General features: G+C 44.6%; 1 protein-coding gene across 3 annotated transcripts in view; it reads left to right on the top strand.

Moving 5' to 3' along the window:
* Nucleotides 1–23,101, top strand: part of TSPAN18 (tetraspanin 18) — a 99,249-nt gene that overhangs the window by 62,491 nt on the left and 13,657 nt on the right. For all 3 annotated transcript variants that reach the window (XM_061564638.1, XM_061564637.1, XM_061564639.1), the window contains exon 4: nucleotides 18,459–18,533. In XM_061564638.1, the coding sequence (XP_061420622.1) occupies nucleotides 18,459–18,533 (75 nt within the window). The remainder of the gene's footprint in view (nucleotides 1–18,458; nucleotides 18,534–23,101) is intronic.

Consider the following 23,101-nt stretch of genomic DNA (forward strand, 5'->3'; position numbering starts at 1 on the left):
GCCAGGCAGCCGCCTCTGCCAAGGGGGGGGGGGGAGGGGGGTCACAACACGTTGCAAACTTGGGGTGACGCGCTGAGAGAGCCCATGCGGGATTTAGAGCAAACGCGGGGGGGGGGGGTTCTTTTTCGTTTGCCAGTGAAGTAAATACAATGACAGCAAGACCTTGGCATCGCTACCGCGGTCTGCAAAGCGGGACATTATTGGGGGTTGTAAGGAAAACAACGGTGTTTGTTTGTCCATCTCTCTGCATGACCTACAGTACGTCGTCGAGGGAGGTCGGCAAACACTGCAAACCAGCCTCATGAAGGGCCCCATTGTGTGGCCATCCAGAGGTAGAATATTGGCTGTGGAATAAATGAGCAACACGCGAATCTATGCAATGGGACGTCACACAAAGAACCCCCGCCCATAGCTGCTCAGGGGTAGGTGGGTGCAGCACCGTTTCATTGCGGGGGGAGAGGGGCGTGATTTCTCCTCCTCTCCCCTACTAAGGGTTACCTCCCAACCCCTAAATCAAATTTTTTTCATGAACTGTTTTTTATGTTACCAGGTAAAGCCCACTGAGCCACATAGCTATTTTTCAGAAGTGACCTGGTTATCACAAATGATAGCTCAAATAAGTGGCTTGTGACGTGGAAATTCATAGCAGCCAAATACTCTAAACGCACGTTTCTAAATGTGGAGGGAAAACCGGAGGACCCAGATACAAATCCACGCAACCATGGGGCGAGAGACATGCAACCTCCAAATAAACAGCGGGCGTTAGGATCGATCCCCTGTATACCAGGCGAGGTAGTTACCATCTCGCCACCGTAGCACCTGTGCTTAGAGTAAAATTAAGTGATGGCTGCAGCTTAATTTCTTTATATACGGAGGAGATGAGAGCTTGCATGATAGACAAAGGGAGCGTGATAGCCGTAGCGTTACTCGTCTCGTTTTGCGTTTAACATTTGTTGAGAGTTTTCTTGTATCACTGTGTCGCCCCCTCCCCCATCCCCGTTGAAACGAAGTCACGCTGCAGGGTCAGGGGTTGGTGCTCCCCAAAGTGTGAACGTTATTTATTCAAGCATCATTACCCAATTTCATAGAAATAGATTAGTTCTGTAATGTATTCCGGGTATTTGAAATTGAGTCTGAGAGTGGAGACATCCGGTGAACAATCTAGAGAAAACCCAATGGACTCAGCGCGAAGACCCATGCCACTTTCCACTGACCATGTGCGCGCTTCCCATCAAATGGTTTGGGCAGCAAATAAAATAGTTAATTTGGGTTGGGATTGAGACAAACAGATTGGTGCTTTGCAAGCGGTGTGCTGCACTCTTTTAAAAATAATCACAAACAGGCAATTAAATAAAATAGACAAAAAAATGAAAATTTTTTATTTTATTTTACCAGGTAACACCCACTGAGATATAGAGCTCTTTTTCAGAAGCGAACCTGGCCAAACAAATATATCAGCGAAGCGGCTTATCACGTGGAAATTCATAGCAGCCAAAAACTCTATTGTTGATTCTAAATGTGAAGGGACAAACCAGAGGCCCCGGAGTAAAATTCACGCGACCACATGGAGAACATAAAAACTCGAAATATACCAGCGTCAGTATCGGGTTCGAACCCACAACCTCATGTATTCCCGGCGAGGTAGTTAACATCTTGCCACCATGGCACAGACGCACAGCCCTAAAACAATTTCACAGACAACACAATAGATAGACGGAAATCCACATAAAACCATGAAATAGACGAACAAACAGATGGCCATCCGAACAATGACGAATTAAACACACAGACAAAAACACACCAAAGACAAATATTACCCATATAGTTTAAAAAAACTGTTGGGGCAAGTCCGGTTAGTGAGCACTTATGAAGGCCGGCACGGCACATGAAGGGGTGGGTGGCCAACAGCATGCCCGGCCAGCTTTGTCTCCCAAGTGGCAATGTTTACACACCCAGAACCGGTTCAGATAATCACCACTGGTGTTGGCCGTACTAACCGTTTCGCCACCGCTCTCTGCAGACACACAGGCACTGACTGACAAAGACACAAAACACACACAAATCGGCTGAGCCGTGTGCCCCGAGTGATTGATTAAACCCACAGCTTCACGCGTCCGCGTTTCTAATTGAGTCGCGACGAGGCCTCGGTAACACAGGGTAATCAGGCGAGAGCGACGCCTGCGACTGTGGACATTCCGCATTACCGTGACGGCGCCAAGTCCGTCCGTAGCGGCGTATTACACACACACGTCATTATCATCGTCATAATCGGCCAGGATCAATCCACTGCTGGATGAAGGCCCCACAGTGCTTATTTGGCGTGGTGTACCACGAGGATCTATCCCCAATCTACATCAATGCCACTCGAGATATTTGCACAACACAGAGGCTCTTGCGTTGCGTACTCTCACTGCTTAAGCCTTTCCCATTCCGATGGCGTACATTTCAGTTTTCTTTCCGATTCAGTCCCGATGACGTATGTGTAAATGTAACTTTATTGGTACCGAGGTTCCCAGTTTGGCACCACCTATTATAAATTGCGGTCGTGTTGCTACAGTTCTCTGTGGTGAATACAAAATGCAATGTATTTAAAAACAGCTGTGTTATGCCTCTCTAAATAACATTAACTCTAACCGCTCACGTGTTTCGAGATTCAGCGGTGAATAGGACCCACCCTGAAACTTGCAGGCGTCTGGGAACAGGAAAGGGTTAGAGTTTGGCTTCATAAACATCGTTTTTATGGTTATTACACCCACATTAATACATTTGGCTATCCTAAAATGTAATCGCTGCATTTCCTCGGTGGACGTAGTACTTTGTGGACGATTCCAATTCCCTTGCTGCCACTCCATGATTATTATTTTTTTACCGTCAGCCATCAACCCTTCTAGTAACGATGTCCTGCCCAGGCCCAATGACTTTTTTTGAATAGCCTGAATGATCTTATTAACCCCCTTACGTTCCTTAATCCACGTGTTCTTTTGTGTGTCCTCTCAGTGCCTCCCTCCACATTTTATCGTGGACCAAATGGCGTCTACCATTTTATGGAGGCTACAGTCAAATAATTTACAACGTAATGTGACAAAGAATTGGGTGACGATGTTGCTGCGTTGGCGGTGGCACACGAGCGTAATGAATACGTGAAAAAAACAACAACACATGAGTAAATAATACTGTGTAGCCTCAAAAGGAGAAATATATATGAGGTGACGTTTTGGGCTATATCCGTTCTTCATCACGCAAAAATTTAATATTAATATATTTCATTTTAAATAACGTAATTCACGAATGTGTTGAGTTTTTGGAGTTAATAAACACAATTTAGAAGTGTTAATATAGTTGCCATGCAGGGTTAATCTTCATTGAGGTGTATCCTTGTTTATCGGCATTGACTGTAGATTGGCGACAAACATTAATGCAGTGAATATATTCAATAAATAACGGTGTGTGTGTTTTATCATGATAGGTTTTTTTTGTTGACACCATATGCTGCTGTCTTTTGTACGTACAGTGATCTCCAGGGCATATGCACAGCAAGTCTCTGGCCCATGAAAATGTTACGAACTATATTATTCTGAGAAAAATGAACACTCATATTTACAAAGGAAATGTTACTGCCTGTTTCTGGCTCATGTTTTGCTTGTAGGCTAGCACCATATTTTACATTCAGAAAATACATATTACTGAGAGAGGTTAGTGAGGTTTTGTTTACTTCTCTTTGTTGATGTTTGTGGTTGGATTCCTTGTTTATCCACAATTATACACTTTATACCCTACTGTACGTTACATCGCACATGCCACCGTGAGGTGTAATGGTCCGCACCCTGGACTTGCAATGCAGAGGTCGCCGGCTTTGATTTGATCTCGCGGCTCGGCAGTAGACACGGCGGTGTACATTTATTGAACTACAAAAAACGAACTAAACGATTTACATTTTTTTTGGTTCTTTCGGTAAAGCTAGAATTTATTTTTTTCCATCTACGTGACTTTACTGAAAGAACCAGAAAGTATAGATTCCTGCAGTCACATTTCACCAGGTAAGGCCCACTGAGCTGTGTAGCTTTTTCTCAGAAGTGACTTGGCCACAATTGATAGCTCAACCAAGTTGTTTATCACGTGGAAATGTGTAGCAGCTAAATACTCTTAAACACGTGTTCTTAAATGTGGAGGGAAAAACCCGAAGACCCCAGAAAAAAATCCACACAACCACGTGGAGGGAGACATGCAAACTCCAAATATACAGCACGTGTCAGGGTCGGGATCAAACCCACGACCTCCTGGCAAGGCAGTTAACATCTCGCCATAATCACCCATCGTTTCTGTCACCGAGCAGTGTAAAGACGTTCCGCCACAGTCGGTCCATCGGCAGGTCACGTGGAGTGGAGTAAAGTGTGGGTACTCCCACGTCTTCCAAGTTGCCTGGCCAGTGTGGAAGAGTAGGCCAAATACCCTCCAGGGAGACTTCAGTGGAGGCTCTTCTGCCAGCAGTTACAAGAGCAAGACATTGCAGGGATGCACTTTTATCACCTGCCAGGTTTCATTTGTAATCCACAATTTTTGCCGAAATTGCCTCTTACTTGGCCAAAGCGTTATTTGCTTGGCTCTGCCTTGCACACTCACTGGTGATAACATAAAAAAACAGACAAAACTGAGTCGGGTGTTTGAACACATGTTTACAGATGGATGTGCTCTGAAGCTATCGGGCCAGATGGTGTTTAATGGTAATGATACCATGTATCTCCTATCATTATATATTTTTTATTACTATGCTTGTTTACCCATAAAATGCTCACTGGGTCTCATGAGCCTTTTTCAAGATAGTCCTCCCAAGTTTTTTGCAGCCGGGTGCAATTGTTGCGATAGGCACCGTGGTGGGAAAAAATGTTAACTACCTCACCTGGCATACAGGAGGTCGTGAGTTCAATCCCAACCCTGCCGCCTGTATATTTGGAGTTAGCATGTTCTCCCCGTGGTCCCGAGAATTTTCTCCGAGTCCTCTGCTATTTCCCCTCACATTTAGAAACGTGCGTTTAGAGTATTTGGCCGCTATAAATGTCCAAGTGGTAAGCCACCTCGTTGAGCTGTCATTTGTGGCCAGGTCGCTTCTGAAAAAGAGTTGTATAGCTCAGTGGACCTTACCTGGTAAAATACAAAAACATCTTAATAGTATGAATCTCAATTCGGTCATTTGCTGGTAATTTATCAAATTTGGACTGTGACGCTGGTACACAATGGCCCACCCCATGCATATGACGGCCACGAGATGTTTGACGTCCACTGCGAAACAGACGGTGGTTGGTACTTTCATGGTCATTACACAGCCGCAGTAATAACCGGGGCGGCTGTTGGATTCGAACCGTGAACCTCCGCAACAAGCGGCGAAGGGGCCACCGCCATGCCGCGTCACAATCCCGTAGAGCTCACCGCGCCGTACCGGTTTACACTCGTGGTTGGAAGTCGGCGGCGAGATTTAACATGCTTGCCCCATTCTTTCAACTGATCGAACTGGCGATCTCTGAACCGCAAATAAGAGTGTAAGTCCACTGTGCCAGCCAATACGCGTCGGCGGCATCGCAGAGTATGCACGTGAACTGTGCGATCTAAAGTGACGCATCCACCACCACTGAACACCACGCGGCTCCGTAGCTTCTGCGCACATTCCATTTGTTCAGTCCCATTGGCAAACAGCAGACCTCTCCCGCAAATACGAGTTTTGTTTTGCACGTGACGTCAAAAATATTCAAATCGTTAAGGGTGTGCAGCCCGCAAGCGTTGTCTTACGGACAACACATTTCTCAGATAACATTACAAAGGGGTGGCTGGTTAAGCGATTTCGCTTTCTCAACGGCTGGAGTGGCATAGTGTGGCAGTGCGGAATACGAAGGCGCACCGTTTTTTGATACGCGAAGCATTTTATGTTTTGTGGTGGTGCGTCCGTGCACTTGCGGGTGCAGCGCTAAGCTTTTGAATGTTCCCAAAGGAGAGATCAGTCAAAGACCTCTTAGACTTGAATGTGTGTTGCTGATAACCATAGCAATAATAATAATGATAAAAACGATGTGTTGAGGATTACGCTAACGGGCTGCGTGGTGCTGTTGGCAGCTATTTCGATTTGTAGTCGGAAGGATGTTTTATAATTAAAGCCCCTGGTTTGGAGTTGAATCAACTCATCATCTCGCCGAGGTTGACAAACTAATACGATTTTGTTGGCAGTGCAACAGCAGTTAGCGAATAAAGAGACTCCTGTCGTAGGAATGCACACTTCCCACAACTTGCTCAGACAGGGCCTGCCAGGATCACTTAGAGAGCTCCAATTAGTACGGAGACACTGTGCCTTGGCCACATTCTCTAAGTACAAATATCAATCAGTCAAACATGTCAGTTGATCAAAGTCTTTATTTCAAACTGGGTAAGCCCACTGGGATTAACAAGCATATTTTTTTCAAGGGAAACTTGGGTCATTGTTATAAAAAAAATGCAATACACAATAAAGCATTTACTTAAAAACCAACAGCGTGCAAGCGAAAATGTTAAAGAATAAAAATAGCCTATATGTTTATATCAGCCGACTAAAAAGCACATCCTGGCAAGTATAACGTTTAAAAGAGAATGTAAAGTTTCATAAAGCAACGAATTAAAATCAGGAAAAATGCGTATATTATTCTTCATATCCAAGCAAGTATTCAATTTGTGCATCAAAAAACTGGCAGCGAGAGCTCTTAAATGTGTGTTGCTGCCCCGTTTCGATCCATTGCTGGACAATGCCCTCACTGCACTGTGTTGGTCACGAATGAAGAGTACCACCGTCCCATCCAATATGAAACTAGATCAGACGTCTTTAACATTAACTTTCTTTTGTATCATAATTGGTTCTTTACCCTTCTATCTGGCAACAAAACTGACACCTTTTTGCAAGGAGTCATGTTTGCATAGACCGCAATACCTGCAGTCATAATACAAACAAAAGAACATAACTCTGATAATGTGCACTGTCCTTGAAGTTGATTGGTCCACACCCGAGACAGCTTTCCTTCGAGCCTAGCGATTTTGACTATAAAAGTGATTGGAATCGTACATAAATTACATTTATAACACAGATCAGTGCAAAAATCTACATTTTTATTTTATTTGATCGTTTTTTTTACTCTTCGCAACAGCTACTTTCATTGGAGTATGACAGGTGAGGCTCTGCCTCCCCTGCCTCCCCTGACCGCACGTCCCTGCAACATATATATGTATAGCTCTAATATGAAATATGTGGAATACATTTGAAAGACAAAGGGCTTCCATGCTCGAACTAGCAATGCGCTGACACTCATCTCCATTGGTGGCCCTGGACTTGCAGTGAACATTCCACATTCTCATGGCAGACGCCAGTATGTCATCACGAAGAGTGTTGCTCATTTTATTTAGGCTGCAACATTGACAAGCTGCGTTGACCATCAAACACAATTTAACTCGCACATTCTTATTATGCCGACGAAACTGTCAGCGAATTGGCATACAAAATGATCCACGTCAAAAATAACAATACATCATTATTATGATTTGTATCGGTGGCATTTTGTGGGACAACACCGCTGTTGCTGCTGTCGCTGTTATTTGACAGAGCACGTTGACGCACACAATGGAAAAATAACAAACGTGATCAAACGTCTGCTCCCGCTCCAACTCCAACTTAGTGTGCTGCAACGTTAGCCATCCCTCCCTCCCTCCCTCCGCAGCGCAGAGCTGTGCGCCTGCTGACAAAGCCTTTCGCGATAAGCTGCGGCGCGTGTGAGCCGTAATGCAAGCGCCATGAATAACGGGAAGTGATGCCTGTCCGCCCGATTGCACCCCAGTCGGCGGAGGCCCTCTTCATCCAGGCGTGCGGGAGGCCACAGAAAGCCTCGCCGTCGGTCCTGAGTTGACTCCGCTGCGGGGAATACAAACAGACAGCCTGTAAAGTAGTAATAATAATAACTAAATAAGTCTCCAAACAGGAGGGCCTCTGTCAATCACAGTCTCAGAGGCGCCTCCAGAACTGGGGAGGTTTCTCCGAGACTGCTGACCAAGGTGTCACGTGATTCTGTATTTTTATTTTATTATCATTATAATTCTTTTATTATTTTATTATTTTGCAGAATTCCTGCATGCTCTGTGCAAGTGTGATATTGGAGCTCGTGGCATTGTTTCTGATGTTTGGTTTTGTTGGCCTCTGCTAAACTCATGAGCGAGATTCAATATGAAAGGATTTTGGGTCGCTGCATTTATGGATGGGGCCACCTATGAAAGAAATAAAGTGTGACCTGGAATTTAATTGAGTTGACGTTTACAACGGTTAATTATTAGATGAGTGGTGGCTCAATGGTTCACGTACTACATGAACTCAGCAACCTCAGTTCCATGCACAGCCACCAAAACATGTGAGTCCACTCCATCACCAAAACGCACTGACCAGTGTGGTGAGGTATAGTTAAACAACCTGCATGAATTAAGTGTTGATGGGGGGAGCCCTTCAAGAGAAAACAGAGGGCTGTAGATCATTACATATATTTAAAGTAATTAACTTATCACTGTTTTGCTTAACTAGGTTAGCTGGCCACGTGGCACTTAACGAGAACCTAACTTACGAATGGAAAACATGAGTTCAAGTCCTGTCGAGGATTGGCTCAGATATTCTGGGTTCATAAAATGAGTACCATGTTTGTGGAAAGCCAAAAGTAATGTTTTTTTTTTATTAGACAGACACACAGACAAGAGATAGGAATGTGGGATTTCTACTGCTGGCTAAGCTCCGTTCACAACGGTGGGCACTGCCCATCGTTCATTTGGGGACGCCTCATGATTTGATTCAGGAGGACCTTGCTTTGGCGATTTGGCACCATTCCTATTCGAGTATTTGTGTGCGCAGCAGGACATCGGAGCAACTGGAGACGATGTCTGGCTCGTATGGGGCTCTCAATCTGTCCTGTCATCGCGCGAGCATTTACATCTCGTGAATCCATTTATACGTGACCCACTTCCAAGTTGCAAGCTTTCATCATTATTTTCATCAATATCGTCCAGTGACCATGGGGAAGACCTCAGGCCAGATGGTGGGATACCGTCAGGGCAAGTTTTGTAGGCCGGGTGCCTACTGCGCGTCAGCTGCTAGATTTGGCAGAGGGTAGATAGCGTTGGTGAGGTGCGGTGGCAATGGCAGCTTTGACCATGATGATGATCATCATCATCATCAAACTCGTGAGTTGTCTCGGCACTTAAATGAGCTTCAGGCAGTGGTCATATCCAGTGGGGGTCGTTAGTCAGATTTTTTTAAAATATAAAATTCCCTTCCCCCCCGCCTCTCTCCTTAAAGTGGTGCAATCTCACCAGATGATGCTCACCACTCTCGCAAGTTTTCTGCTCTATATATTCCAGCACGATACAGACCAGGATAACCACATTCACATACAGTGCTCAAGAAATGTCGGTGGTTATTTATACGACAAACCAACTTATTGTTCAATAGTGTTTACAGCTGCTGTTAATGTGAACATTTTGATTGGCGATTCCCTTTAAAGCACGGTTAAATTGAAACACATCTCAATGCTTTCCCCTAACCACTTAATGCAAGTAAATTGAGTTTTCTGCTCCATTATTCTCTGGTGCCTAAAACATTTCTCCCATTAAATTGGCACCGCAAGCATCCTATTAGCGGTCTGTGGGAAATCGCGTGTGTGGTCCTCTATGTTGAAAAAGTTCCCTATGTTCATGGCATTTGCAACTGAATGACATGCATGCAGACTGATGTAATGTCATACAAAATTCACGTGAGGAAATGTTTTTCATGCGCTGGCTGAATGAATGACATTTGTAGTTTTCGACAGCAACGGTCATTATCCACTGCTGGATGAAGGCCTATGCACGCCGTCGCTATCCTTCACATGTCCTGCTATTCCGCAGTCATCTCGCTCCCGCACACGAGATGATCTCATTTCTCCACCTGCACGGTGATCCACCCATCGGGCGAGTCTCTGTCCTTTGGCTGTCATTCCATCACCTGTGTTGTCCATTGGCCATCTTGCCTTACAGGGGAATCTGAATGAGTATTTATAACTGGAGGAATCCGATGAGCTATGAAGCTCTTTTTCATAGATGTCCAGTAGGGGGGAGTAAGAACGTTACAACAACAAACATTACAAAAACACGAAAGTGTGCAAAGAACAGGAAAGGTAAACAAATAACTTATACAAATACACAATTAAAACTACAATATTTTATTTTATCTTACCAGGTAAAGCGCAGTCAGCTGCTAGCTTATTTTTCAGATGTGATCTGTCTGCATATCTATACAGTTCACGAGTAAAGATACATTTTCCAATGTGTATATGATAAAAGGAACATACAATGTGAGGGATTTTACACAAGTGTAATAGCGCAATTTTAATCATGTCGAAACATGATACAAGATGATGCAAGATGTCCGACGTTTCACTGCACGTGCCTGGAGCTTCTTAAAAAAATGGGCAATGGGCAGTGCTCATCGCAATTACAAGATGATGCAAGATGTCCGACGTTTCACTGCACGTGCCTGGAGCTTCGTCAGCAGCACGTTCCACGTGCTGAGAGCTTCTTCAAAAAATGGCCAATGGGCATTGCCCATCGCAATTGGCCACAAATTGTGAATATGTTACTTTGCCAGGGCAGAGGGCTTTTTTTCTGCACAGGACAACCACAGACAGCGTACTGTACGTATATATATACACCGTACTTGGTAGCAGTGGACAGCCATTGGTAGTAGTACTTCACCTACATAGGTTCGGGATAGAATAAGAGAGATCAGTCTTTGAGCTGAGAGACGTTCGTCTTCAAGTAAAATATGAAAAGTACCTCATGTGTTCAAATATTGACTTATTCTACTTCCCATTAAGTGAACGACTGCATGATTATAATAATAATAGCGCGGTACATTTATTTTCTTTCAGTTCGATTCCAAACTGCACACGCATACTCTCCATGCTCTGTTAAACTGAAATATCATTGTTTATTTATAGCTGTTATTTAAAGAAATAGATACTGTCATATTTCAGAAATGGAAAAAAGAGAAATGTCAAAGGAGACGAGGAAGGTCTTTGAATTCGTAGACAGAAAGAATCAATGTCCTATCACACAAATACAATCTTACATCAGATTCCTTTCATGGTGAAATATTCCATTTAATGTTTTTTTCATTTTTCCACATGTGTTTTGTATAAGGTTCCACTCTCCAAAGAATATGTATATATGAGCAAATATAATTAATTTGAATGTCCATTCACATCCTGGCTTCTTAGAAAGGGAACACTTTCTCTGCTTCCTCTATATCCTGCTGATGTATAATTCACTAGCACAATGCAAGGACATCCCATTGACATGTCCTTTATATTTTTAACCAATAAATGCACCCAAGGACATCTAGACAGGTGATCGCCCCGTGCAAGTCTTTGGTACCATGCTCCAAAAGCAGGAAAAATGTGCAACGCATTAAAATAAATGTGCTCGCACCTCCGAATAAACAGCGAGAGCTGTGATTTAGTCATTTGCAGGTAATAACAAGCTCGTTACAACACTTGCCGCATGGCTTAACAAGGATTCCCATTGCGCCTGCTCGAAAGCAGCCAGCCTTTTAGAAGATTTTCTTTTCTTTCTCAAAGGAGAGAAATCTGTTTATGATTCACTTCTTGGAATTAGACCTTGCGCAGGATACGCAGACCTTGAGAAAGCACTGCAACGTTCAAAATCGCCAAGCTGTCAATAGCGTTTAACTTGTTACAGAACCCCCCTCCCCCCAGCCCCCCAGAGCAAATCTCTGTGGGACTGTAGAAATCAAAGCTGGAAACGGCTGGGAATGTATGGCTTGTTCCTGGGTGTTGTTTTGACTGAACTGAGCAATGGGGCCATACGGGAATACACCGGCAGTTTGCGTAGTTAACGGACAAGCAAATAACCCGGCACCAGAGATAGATATCAAAACCATCTCAAAGTGTTTTTTTTGGTTTTCACGTCAGTAAATGTAAACATGAATGTTGTTTTTTTACACACCTTGGCTAAGCTCTCTTCAGTGACGATGAAGATGTTTGAATGGCATCGTTTGGCACATGCTAGAAAGACATTTCGATGCAAAAATAAATTGTCCCTAAATGCTTGTGCTAATTAATAATAACAATATTAATAAAGTAAGCTCTTTAGAGTGGCTTATATCAACATCATCATCACGTGTGTGAATTTATAGGCGCAGCCAAATAATCTAAATGCGTATTGATTCTGTATGCGGAGGGGGGCTAAACCGTAGGAACCCAGAGAATAATCCACGCGGCCATGGGGAGAGAGAGAACACACAAACGCATAAAATAGAACAGGCATCGTCAGGGTCTGGGATTGAACCCACAACCTCCCGCATACCAGGCGATAGCGATAATATCTTTCATCAAAAATCGTAAAGCACTGCACAAGACACTCAGCATGGCGATAACTCATGAAACAAAAAATAATATAATAAATGCTAACAGACATTTGCTGAATAAGCTCAAAGTTGAATAACAGAAGCGTATAAAGTTTTGTTTTTATGAGCGTTAAAAAGTCCACACACTCAGAGATTGAACACGTAGGCTTTTGCGGCAAATTCGACCAGCTGCCTGATAATGCGAAACGTCAGACTACCCAAGTGTTAAATGTTGTGACATTGCTCTAAAATACACCGGTGGTGCTGCTGAAGCAGTAATAAACTGGCACGTTTGTTCATCACGTGACAACTTTACTAATCGGCTGTGTCGGGTGGTTGAAAGTTTACGACACATTTTATTAATGCGCTCTGACGCCTAAGAAAAAGAATGATGAATCAGACTAAGAGATCCGGGGACATCGTGTGGGAGAGAGAGGGAGTCCAGAGTCGGGGGACTATGGGGAAAAAAGCTCGGTGACCCATCGACCGAAGCCTCTCTGACCTGGGAACGCAGAGAACATCTGCATCTCCAAATCTTACAGATCTTTGATTATCACGTTTGACTACGTATTTCAACATGCATACAAAGGGATCTATCTACGGGTGCAGCATGTCTCTGATGTCGGCTGAGGCGAGGTGGTTCAGAGCTTTGTCGCTTAGCGATATGATTTTAAGCTGAATCCTATGTAAGATTGGCAGACAATGCAGGGAGGCCAACACAGGTAGTATGTGATCTGAGGCAGCTGTTAATTACGTGCAATTGAGTATTTAAACATGCAAATAAAGTAATAGGGCCATGATCTTAAAATATGGATGGAACTGACAAGTCCATAAACATTGATGCGATTCTCAAACTCACGATGCACGCTTCAAATCGTACATGTGAGGAGCAATATTTTTCAATTCTTACACCTTACATGGCATGGCTTCCTTTCACCTCTGCATCCACTGAAGGTGCCACCATTCTGCACAAAGTAAAATAATACATTTGTTTCTTCAAATGAATCCCGATACTGAATCGCAACCATTCAGAAAATCGCCGGCAGTATCACGGCGGACCATACACTATGAGCCAGACCACATGGGTTTCATTCCGAGCTGTGGTTAACATCAGTAGTGAGTGATATCCACAGCCGGTAATAGGCTCACCTTCAACTGGCACTGACCAGCGTGGTGAAGTATGGTCAAACAAACCCCCTTGACTGACATGGCACAAGGGAGGCCTTTACCCAGTGCTGGATTAGCAAAGGGCTGTAAATTGTGATAATTTGAATTGGGAAAATGTCAAAACTGGGTGGTTTTTAACTTTTGCCGACAAAACTGAATCCCAAATGTCAAAACTGGGTGCACCCTGGGTGGCCAAAAACTTGAGTTTTGGACACTCAGGGTGCACCCAGTTTTGATATTTGTCAAATACACTTGATAATTGTATACTAGCACAGTGTGCCAGCACTGTGCTAGTATACATGGGGCCTCGTTGGTAGGTGGTGTACAAGTACAATTAAACTAACTGCTGCTTCTCAGTGACACTGTCTGTTTATCTTCCATTATATCGTTTATAAATGTACAATGTGTACACGGTTTTTGCCCATTTTTGTTAACTGTCAACTTTGACAGTGCAGGAGCTTGTTTGTTTTTCCATTACATCTGCTCACGGAAGACTCGTTCATTTATTACCTGCCTTCATACCCTCCCCCACTGTTTTTTCCCCCATCATTTTCAAATTCCCCTGAACGTGAAAGTGTCGTCTCCAACTACACAAGCCAGGCAGTCTGACTGCCCTCCCTTTGCTCCTGAAGGAAAACGTCGCCCGAAGCGTTATGAGGCAAATGCTAATAATGAAGGCAGTGAGATTTTACTTTACGTTATTATAAGGCTGAGGTTACCGCTCAGTTCTGTGCACCTATGGCTTACAGACTCCGTGTGCTAAATCCATAACTGCTAGGGCAACAAATATCCCACTTTTTCCTGGCTCGAAATCAAGTTTCATGAGATTATTTTATTATTCCTTTCCTGCTGATTTTGCAGAGTTATGTGTATTCTATCTTTTTGTTTGACATCGTCCATTTTCACCCCTCTCCCTCTTCCTGATTATGTGTGTTTTTGTGTGGTTTCGGGTAACTTAAAATTTTAAAAAATTACGTATAGTTTAACGTTTTTTTTTGTTACCCTTGCACCCCCACACTTTAGTGTACTGTTCTTTACAAAGCTAGATATTGTATGATTTAAAATGGTGACGGTGACACACATTGCATCCTTTTTCTTCCCGAGGCGTTAACATCTGTTCGTGCCAAAGTGTGCACGCTCACGAGCAGCCGTGGCTTTACTCGAGACAATCTCAACCGGGCATCGTTGTTCGCGTTGCCGACGTCCCTCTAGGCCCGATTGAGCGCAGTTCCAGCTCACAGGTCATGAAGTGTCCCTCTGAAATGTGTTGTCTCTGCACATTTCGGCTCTAAAGAGAAACAAATACACTGTGTATTTACTCAAGCTGCCACCTTGACTTATTTCAGTATATTCTATAAAATTTGCAGTGTGAGATTGAATTTTCCAAAAGATGCTTACAGACACTATCCTTTTTTTAAATCCAGAGAGCGCAGACACATGATTCAATCTTGAAAAAAATTGCTGCATTGGCTTCCAGTTGCCAGACGAATATAGTATGCGGTGACGCTCATTACGCACAAAGTGCTTGCCACAGATGAACCACAATACCTTGCTGATCTCGTCAAGGAGCATAAACCATCACATGAACTCCGGTCATCCTCGCAGTGGCTTTTGGCTATCTATCGGGCAAAGATGGTCACTGCATCGCGCACTTTCAGATGCACGTATGTGGTCGTCTGGAACGCCTTCTGATATTAGGAAGCCACTGGAGCTATGAACTCGTTTCTTTAGAACTGCTTTTTGTCTTTCGTTTGTTGTCGTTTCTCCGCAACTCCGATTAGTACGGTTGGCTACGTACGGTGCAAAAGAAATTAAACAAAAATACACACATTGGCCGATCTATGAAAGACCCAAGGATATTTCAACCAAAAGTCATACTCTTTTTTTTCAAAGCCACAAAATTCGCCTGAAATCCAGCATGGGAAAATAATTGAAAGACACTGATCCCCCAAAGTGTGGGCTTGTGTTCTCGGGGCTTAGAAAAATACCACTCAGCCATGCTACAATCTCAAATGCAATGGCGTTAACACATGAGTAACTTGGTGCATTGCGGTTGACGAATGTCAAGAGGGATAAAGCAATAATCGTTTGTAAATGCGGCCTCAAACTAGGAGTTGTGACAACACAACGGCCCAGTTAGAGTGATCGAATTTACGCTGAATTGGTGCATGAGAAAAACAAAAGACCTTTGATGCTCTGTACAAACGAGAATATTCCTATGAGGTTATCCCAATGCCCCTTGAGGGCAATAAGACACCTATACCTTGACTGGGAAGAGTAACGTTGATTTGCAAAACACACACACACAGCAAAAATCACCAGCAATTGATTCCTTATTGATTCCTCCACCCATGATGAGGACTCTGTCTATACCAGGCCGACTGTGGTACCTCATCCATACTGTGCTCAACCACCGCATTGCAGGTCACAACAACGCACTCATTCACTCACCAACTCACCACACTGCAGGTCACAACAACGCACTCACTCACCCACCCACTCACCCACCCACTCACCACACTGCAGGTTACAACAACGCACTCACCCACTCACACTCACCCACCCACTCACCACACTGCAGGTCACACCAACGCACTCACTCACCCACCCACTCACCCACCCACTCACCACACTGCAGGTTACAACAACGCACTCACCCACTAACTCACCCACCCACTCACCACACTGCAGGTCACACCACTTATCTGTATGCTTCTTTCCTCGCACTGCTCAACTTTGGAATTCCCTCCCATCGTCTATTTTCTCAAGTTCTTAAAATAATTAACCTCGCTCAATTCCAGGAGCATGTACCATTACCTTCACGAGTGCTGTTTGTGGCTGGCTGCTCGGCGTTTCGGCCATGTGCGCAGCAATTGGGATGCAAGAAAACATGCAAAAACTAAAATAATCAAATGATCACAAATCCGAAGTAGGATGTTCCTGATGAAGAGTTTTAAGACGCCATGAGAATTTCCTGGGCAATTTACGAACGAGTGGAATGTTCTTGTCTTCCTCGCAATTTTTTGTTTACAATTTGAATCGTCCCTGACCTATATAGGTAAAGGACATCGGATTGAATTTCATGCCGCAGTGCAACATGCATATTCAGACTAAAAAGCCTTATATATATAAACGAGTGAATAATTCTAATTATTAATAATAGATGCCAGAAATAAACTATTCATTTGAGGACACTTCGCTCTACTTGTGAATTAAACATCTTTCTACCAGTTAACAAAAAAGGGGACACTTTCAATTTAGCTGAGCGTACGTTTCAATTAATCACATACGCCTACATTTGAAAGAGTAAAGTATGGTTCTAGATTTGAAGCTTTCGTGACTGCAAGGATTCATACTCTTAGGTTTTTTCGGTAAAGTCACGTAGGTAAATAATAATAATAATAATGAAAAGAATAGAAATAATAATAGAAATAAAATTATAAATCGACGTTTCGGAGGCAACACAAGTCTCCGTCATCAGGTGGGACCGTCACAGCTAAATTTACTGTATCAAGTGATACAGTATCAAGTGATACAGTAAATTTAGCTGTGACGGTCCCACCTGATGATGGAGACTTGTGTTGCCTGCGAAACGTCGTGATTATAATTTTATTTCTATTATTATTTATATTATTTTTATATTATTTCTTTTTACCTACGTGACTTTACCGAAAAAACCTAAGAGTGTAAAGTATGGTTGTAAAGAAACTCAACACAAGATTGAAAAACATTGCCTTGTAAAAGGTAAAACAACTACAGGGTGTCGCAAATGTCAGGAAACATAGGGTAAATTCATTTATTTTAACCCCGACATTTCAATATATGAATAGCCTATTTTTGAAGGTAATATTTTATTTACTTTTATTTTTCCTGTGGGGGTCACCTCAAATCTGTCGCTTTCAAAACTCGACCAAGAACCCCGAATGAATTGAGACAAAGCATAATTGATGAACGTTCAAACATTACAAAAGACAATTTATGCATGTGTGAATGTTAATGGGAGTCAGTTTTAACATTTCTTAAAATAAATGAAATAACCCTGTGTGATATGATCAAATAAATATAATAACCTTCTCCATCCTGACTTTTTGGGCCACCCCGTGCATATATAATAGGTGACATTTTGGGCAATGACCCTGTTGCATTGTGATGAGAAGAACCATTGTCCAGCACATTGGTTGGATTAATTTAAAAAAATTCCACCCTTTTGCTTCATGGTGGACATTAATGATCCAGTAGGCCGTGTCTTCCGGTGTGCTAAAAATTCGCCAAGTTGGAAAAATCACCGGCAAATTACTTAATCGAGAAAAACCAAAAGGACAACATCCCCCCCAGACTGGCAGACGAGTGTCCACTTGCAGGGCTGTGCTGCGTAGGGATGCTTGCCACTGGGGTCCTCTAGGCTACACTGCCGTAAGGCAACGGAATGGTTGACATGACATGATGTGAGGAGCTTTGAGATGCTGAGGAAAATATAAGCGCCTCATGAATGTTCCGTGTAAATATTTGGTCTTGTTTTTGCTTGCTGTCTTTGCTTTCCATTCCCACCCTGCAATGTTCTGTAGCTACCACCACAGTCGATTGTCTGTGGGGCTGTCGTCCTCCAGCCATGGTGCTGGCCACCCACCCCCTCACGTGCCGTGCGAGGCCTTCATAGGTGCTCGCTAATGGCACTTACTCCTACAGTCTGTTAAGGCGAAACGGGGGGATCTTTGCCTTTGCAACAGAGCTGCTCAGCTCAACGGAGACTCACCGGCTGAAATAATGAAACATTAGTCTGAAATGCAAATCCTCGCGCGCTACTTATTTTGCCGCCGCCGATCCAAAACGCCCTCCGTCTATTTTGCAGTTTTTCGTGTTCGTGCTGCTCATCTTCATCGTGGAGCTGGCGGGAGCCGTGACGGCCTTTGTCTTCAAAACCCGGGTGAGTGGACCGTGAGTACGCAGTGCAACCCGCTCATGCGACAACCTCGGGGGGGTGGGGGGGGGGGCAGCGGCTCATCGTAGCGTTACGCGCAGCGCACGGCGAGCAGACGTGCCCCGCGCGTCTTCATCGAGAGTCAACCCCAAGGCGGCCCTGGATATTTATAGACGGCCCACGCGAATGCCACACGCGCGGGTCGCCCCGCCGTCTCTCTTCCCAGACGTTCAGCGTAAGTGAAGGGATTACCAAAGTGCTCCGTTACCTTCAGGGCTCCGGTAATACTTCATAAGGCGCACGTACGATGCATTCACGCTCGGTGAAATTCTTGGCGGTCACAATGTGTATCGATGTACATGTGTATGTATGTACATGTGTATGTTCGCATGTATGTACGTATCCGACTTGGCAATGCAGTGATTCGAGCGCCACTGAACAATCATCAGGTTGAGAGTTTAAATCCCAGTCAGTGGGTTGAAGTACCCCGTCATTCTACTGCGGTTGAACACTGTGCTGAGGAATTTATTTTACTTGAAAAAACTCTCCCAAACAGGGGGCCTCAAGCATGGCCTGCTGCAACCCTCAAGGCTGCAGAGTAAAGTAAATTAGTGTGGCGTTCCTACCCTGCTACAGTGGCATGTTTATTGAATGATGTGCTCCTTTGTGCATTACGGCTCTACCTCTTAATATTTTTAAAACCTCAATAAATATTTCATCCAAATGGGTGGTGGAAAATGTTGGCAGCGTATTCGACTCATGAATGGGTCGTTGTGAATATACCAGGGCATACCGCGTGTGGTGAGCTCGGGCTTGCAAGGTGTACCAACAGGTGGCACTTCACCAGTGGATTGAATCTAACTGCATGGGGAGTGCGGTGAGGTACGTTGCTTAGGCCCATCAACCAAGACTTCAACAACGAACCGCACCGCCGACTCACGTTCCAATCCCCCTTCTGTGATCGCGCTCCTGCTGTCACCATCCTAGAATCTCATGCAGATCCGGAAGAACGCTGGCGAACAGAGTGGAACGACACAGACGTCCAGAATAAATACCGCATTCCAGACGCAAACATCGGAACCTCCTGCATTTTGACTACAACTAAAGTAACTATTTATATATTAGCAGGTGAGACCGACTGAGCTCGACCTGGCCACAAATGATAAGTAAATTAAGTGGCTTACCATCTGCAAATTTGTAGCAGCCAAATTGACTTAACGCATGTTGATTCTAAAAGTGGATGGAAAAACCGAAGGACCCGGTGAAAAATCCACGTGACCACGGGGAGAACATGCAAACTCCAAATATATAACAGGCATCAGGCTCGGGATCGAACCCACACCCTCTTGTATACAAGGCAAAGTAGTTAACATCTCGCCACCGCAACTTTCCTCGAAGACACTGGAAGAACCATTAACTCCATCGGAACATAAAAAGGCCGATGTGCACACCTTCATGAATGGAAAATGAAAGATAAGCCAAAGTGCGATTGTGGCCACGCAACCCAAACTATGGACCACATCGTAAATTCCTGGAGCCTCCGCTCCTTCAACAGGAGAGGAATAGCAAAACTACACAAACTCTTCTTTCCTGAACCCCTCGCGTTGTTGCTCGCAGACCTCGACTTTGGCATTTTGCTCCTGGATAGATTGCCATGCACAATAAAAAAAATCGTGCTATTTTCTCATATGTGTGGAATGTTTGTGAGTACTCCATTTTCCTCCCACATGTTAAACGCTCGTAAGTGGAATTTGCCAAACACCTCAAAACAGGACCGTCCTGAAAAAAAAAACAACCTTAAACTTGATACTGTATTACCATGTATAAATGTTGGAACTTCTTTTGCATCGTACGTAGCCAACCGTGCTAATCGGAGGAACGGAGGAAGGAAGACCAATCTAAACACAAAAAGCAGTTCTGAACAAATTCGTTTTCAATCGAGTTTTAAAAGTGCCTTCCTAATGTCAGAAGAAAGAGCGTTCCAGTTGGCCGCAGAAAAGCATGCTCCGATTAAAGTTGTTTTGGTAAATGAGTTATGGTGGAGAAAGCCACTCATGCCTGCCAAAATTTGTCTCCCAAAGTTGATACTCTCCACCAGATATATATTTTAGGCTGAAGGCCCAGACCAGGTTCAGAAACCAATTAATTTGTGATGTGCCTGACTAGGAAATGAACAAGGGTGACAAGCATTTGTGGCCAGTGTGCCGATCATAACGCCACCATTTTGACAGATGTGCATACAATACGCCTTACACAGACATGCATCCACACACACACAACTCAAGTATGCACAATTATAATTAGCGTTCATGTAATCCAGAGCCCCTTCTCAATCCGCTTTCTGGATGAAGATCTGCTCATGACATTTCAGTCGTGGCGGTTGTTTGATCATAATTTGCTCCACTGCTCAGTGTGGGTGCGTGAATTAGGCAGCCCTGGATGGGCTCAGGTATCATTCGCTACTGATGATAGCCGTGGCTGGTAATGGAACATAGGGCGAGGGGTTCACAGCTCAGTGTGCTATACCACTACGCTCCTACTGCACCCCCAGATTCGAGTCGATATATCCCCAAATAAGGAAGGGACTGATGCTTGCGGCTGATGGGTGTGGCCTTGTGTGTCAGTGGGGGAGCGGTGGGCTAGCGATTAGCGCTACGCTGCGCTACAAACCCGGCGACCCGGGTTTGATTACCGCTCATGGCCAACACCGGTGACGATTATTTGAACCGGTCCTGGGCCTCCCCTAGGTCGAACCAGCCTCAATTGAGTACCTGGTACGGTGTGTAAACATCGCCACTGGGGAGACAAAGGCGGCCGGGTGTGGTGCTGGCCACCCACCCCCTCGTGTGCCGTGCCGGCCTTCATAGGTGCTCGCTAACAGCACTTGCCCAAACAGTCTGTTCAGGCTATATGGGGGATCTTTGTCTTTGTGTGTGTGGGGAGCGGTGGCGCAGTGGTTAGCACACTGCGCTACAAATCCGGCGACCTGAGTTCCATTCCCGTTCACGGCCAACAACTGTGACGATTATCTGAACCGGTCCTGGACTACCCCTAGGTTGACTCAGCCTCTAATTAGTACCTGATGTGGTGAGTAAACATCGCCACTGGGGAGACAAAGGCGGTCGGGCGTGGTCCTGGCCACCCACCCCCTCGTGTGCTGTGCCGGCCTTCATAGGTGCTCGCAAACAGCACTTGCCCCAACAGTCTGTGTTAGGCTCTAAGGAGGATATTTGTGTGTGTGCTTCATGGGTTTACATAGCATGTTGAGGCCGCACTCCCACATGTGCTAATGTTCATTTCGAACATCCTGCATGCAGCACTCGAGATAAGAGTAAGCCACAAGAGAAAAAGGCACTCATTGCTGTTAAGAAAGCCTGGCTGGGAATATTACACTAATGGGTACCTCAATGGTAACGATATATGGGAAGGAAAGAGTCTCTACTATCTCGTTAAAACGCCTGCTCCTTCTATTAGAAACAGCAGCGCCCCTTGTAAACCGCAGTGTTACGATGGCATACCGCAGTGCCCTCTCTCAACCCCAGTGTCCTCACCGCATATTGCAAGGTCAATACCGAGAGGTCGTTACTGCCGCCGCCGCTGTTGATGTCACCACAACTCACCATGGCTTTATTCCTTCTGCTATAACCCACAACACTTGACCCCCCAAGGTCTCTGATCGCACGGTAGCCTCCTCCTTGCTTTAACTCGTCACCGTGGCCGCCACACCTCTGGGCGCCAATGTTGATCCCTGTCTCGGTGGTCTGCCTCTTCCATCCTCCGAAACGCCCCAGCCGTCAAATGTATCCCCTTTCTGAGTGACATCAGGAAGGCTTTCTTGCCATGTTTTATGCAAAACTTCCAAGTTGCTTACCCCGTCCTTCCGTGACAATAGCAGTACTCGATTACGACATACACTATTATTGAAAGGCCAGAATATATGTTGTATATAATCGCTTTGGTTAAAGTCCACCTTTCTGAATCCTACAGTGGTCTATCAAAAACACACCAAGAATGGTCTAAGAATGGTCTAACATCCAAATAAACTTCGAGCGCAAGGCATGATACAGCATATTTCGAAAAACGATTCAAACAATTATTTTACCAGGTAAGGCCCACTGAGCGATATAGCTCTTTTTCAGAAGCGACTGGCCACAAATATGATAGCTCAAGGAAGTGGCTAATCACGTGGAAATGTATAGCAGCCAAATACTCTAAACGCATGTTTCTAAATATGTGGAGGGAAAAACTGGAGGACCCGGAGACAAATCCACGCGACCACAGGGAGAACACGCAAACTCCAAACATACAGACATCAGGGTCGGGATCGAACCCACGGTCTCCTGCATACCAAGCGAGAGAGTTAACATCTCGCTACTGCGGTGCCCTATACATATACGCGCATAGCTCCTCATATATTCGTACGAGCTACGCTGATAGCTAATTTTATGAGACCATTCAGATGCTTGGAAGCTTCATTCACAGACGGTAACAAGCAGTTCTACACCAGACTGATGATTGCCCAAAGGTTTGTCACGTTGCTTTGAACCTTCAGACCAGTTGGTCCTGCCATGTCA

This window comes from Lethenteron reissneri, chromosome 33 (genome assembly GCF_015708825.2).
Source record: "Lethenteron reissneri isolate LAM-NWPU_2019-01 chromosome 33, ASM1570882v1, whole genome shotgun sequence".
Classification (NCBI taxonomy): Eukaryota; Metazoa; Chordata; class Hyperoartia; order Petromyzontiformes; family Petromyzontidae; genus Lethenteron; species Lethenteron reissneri.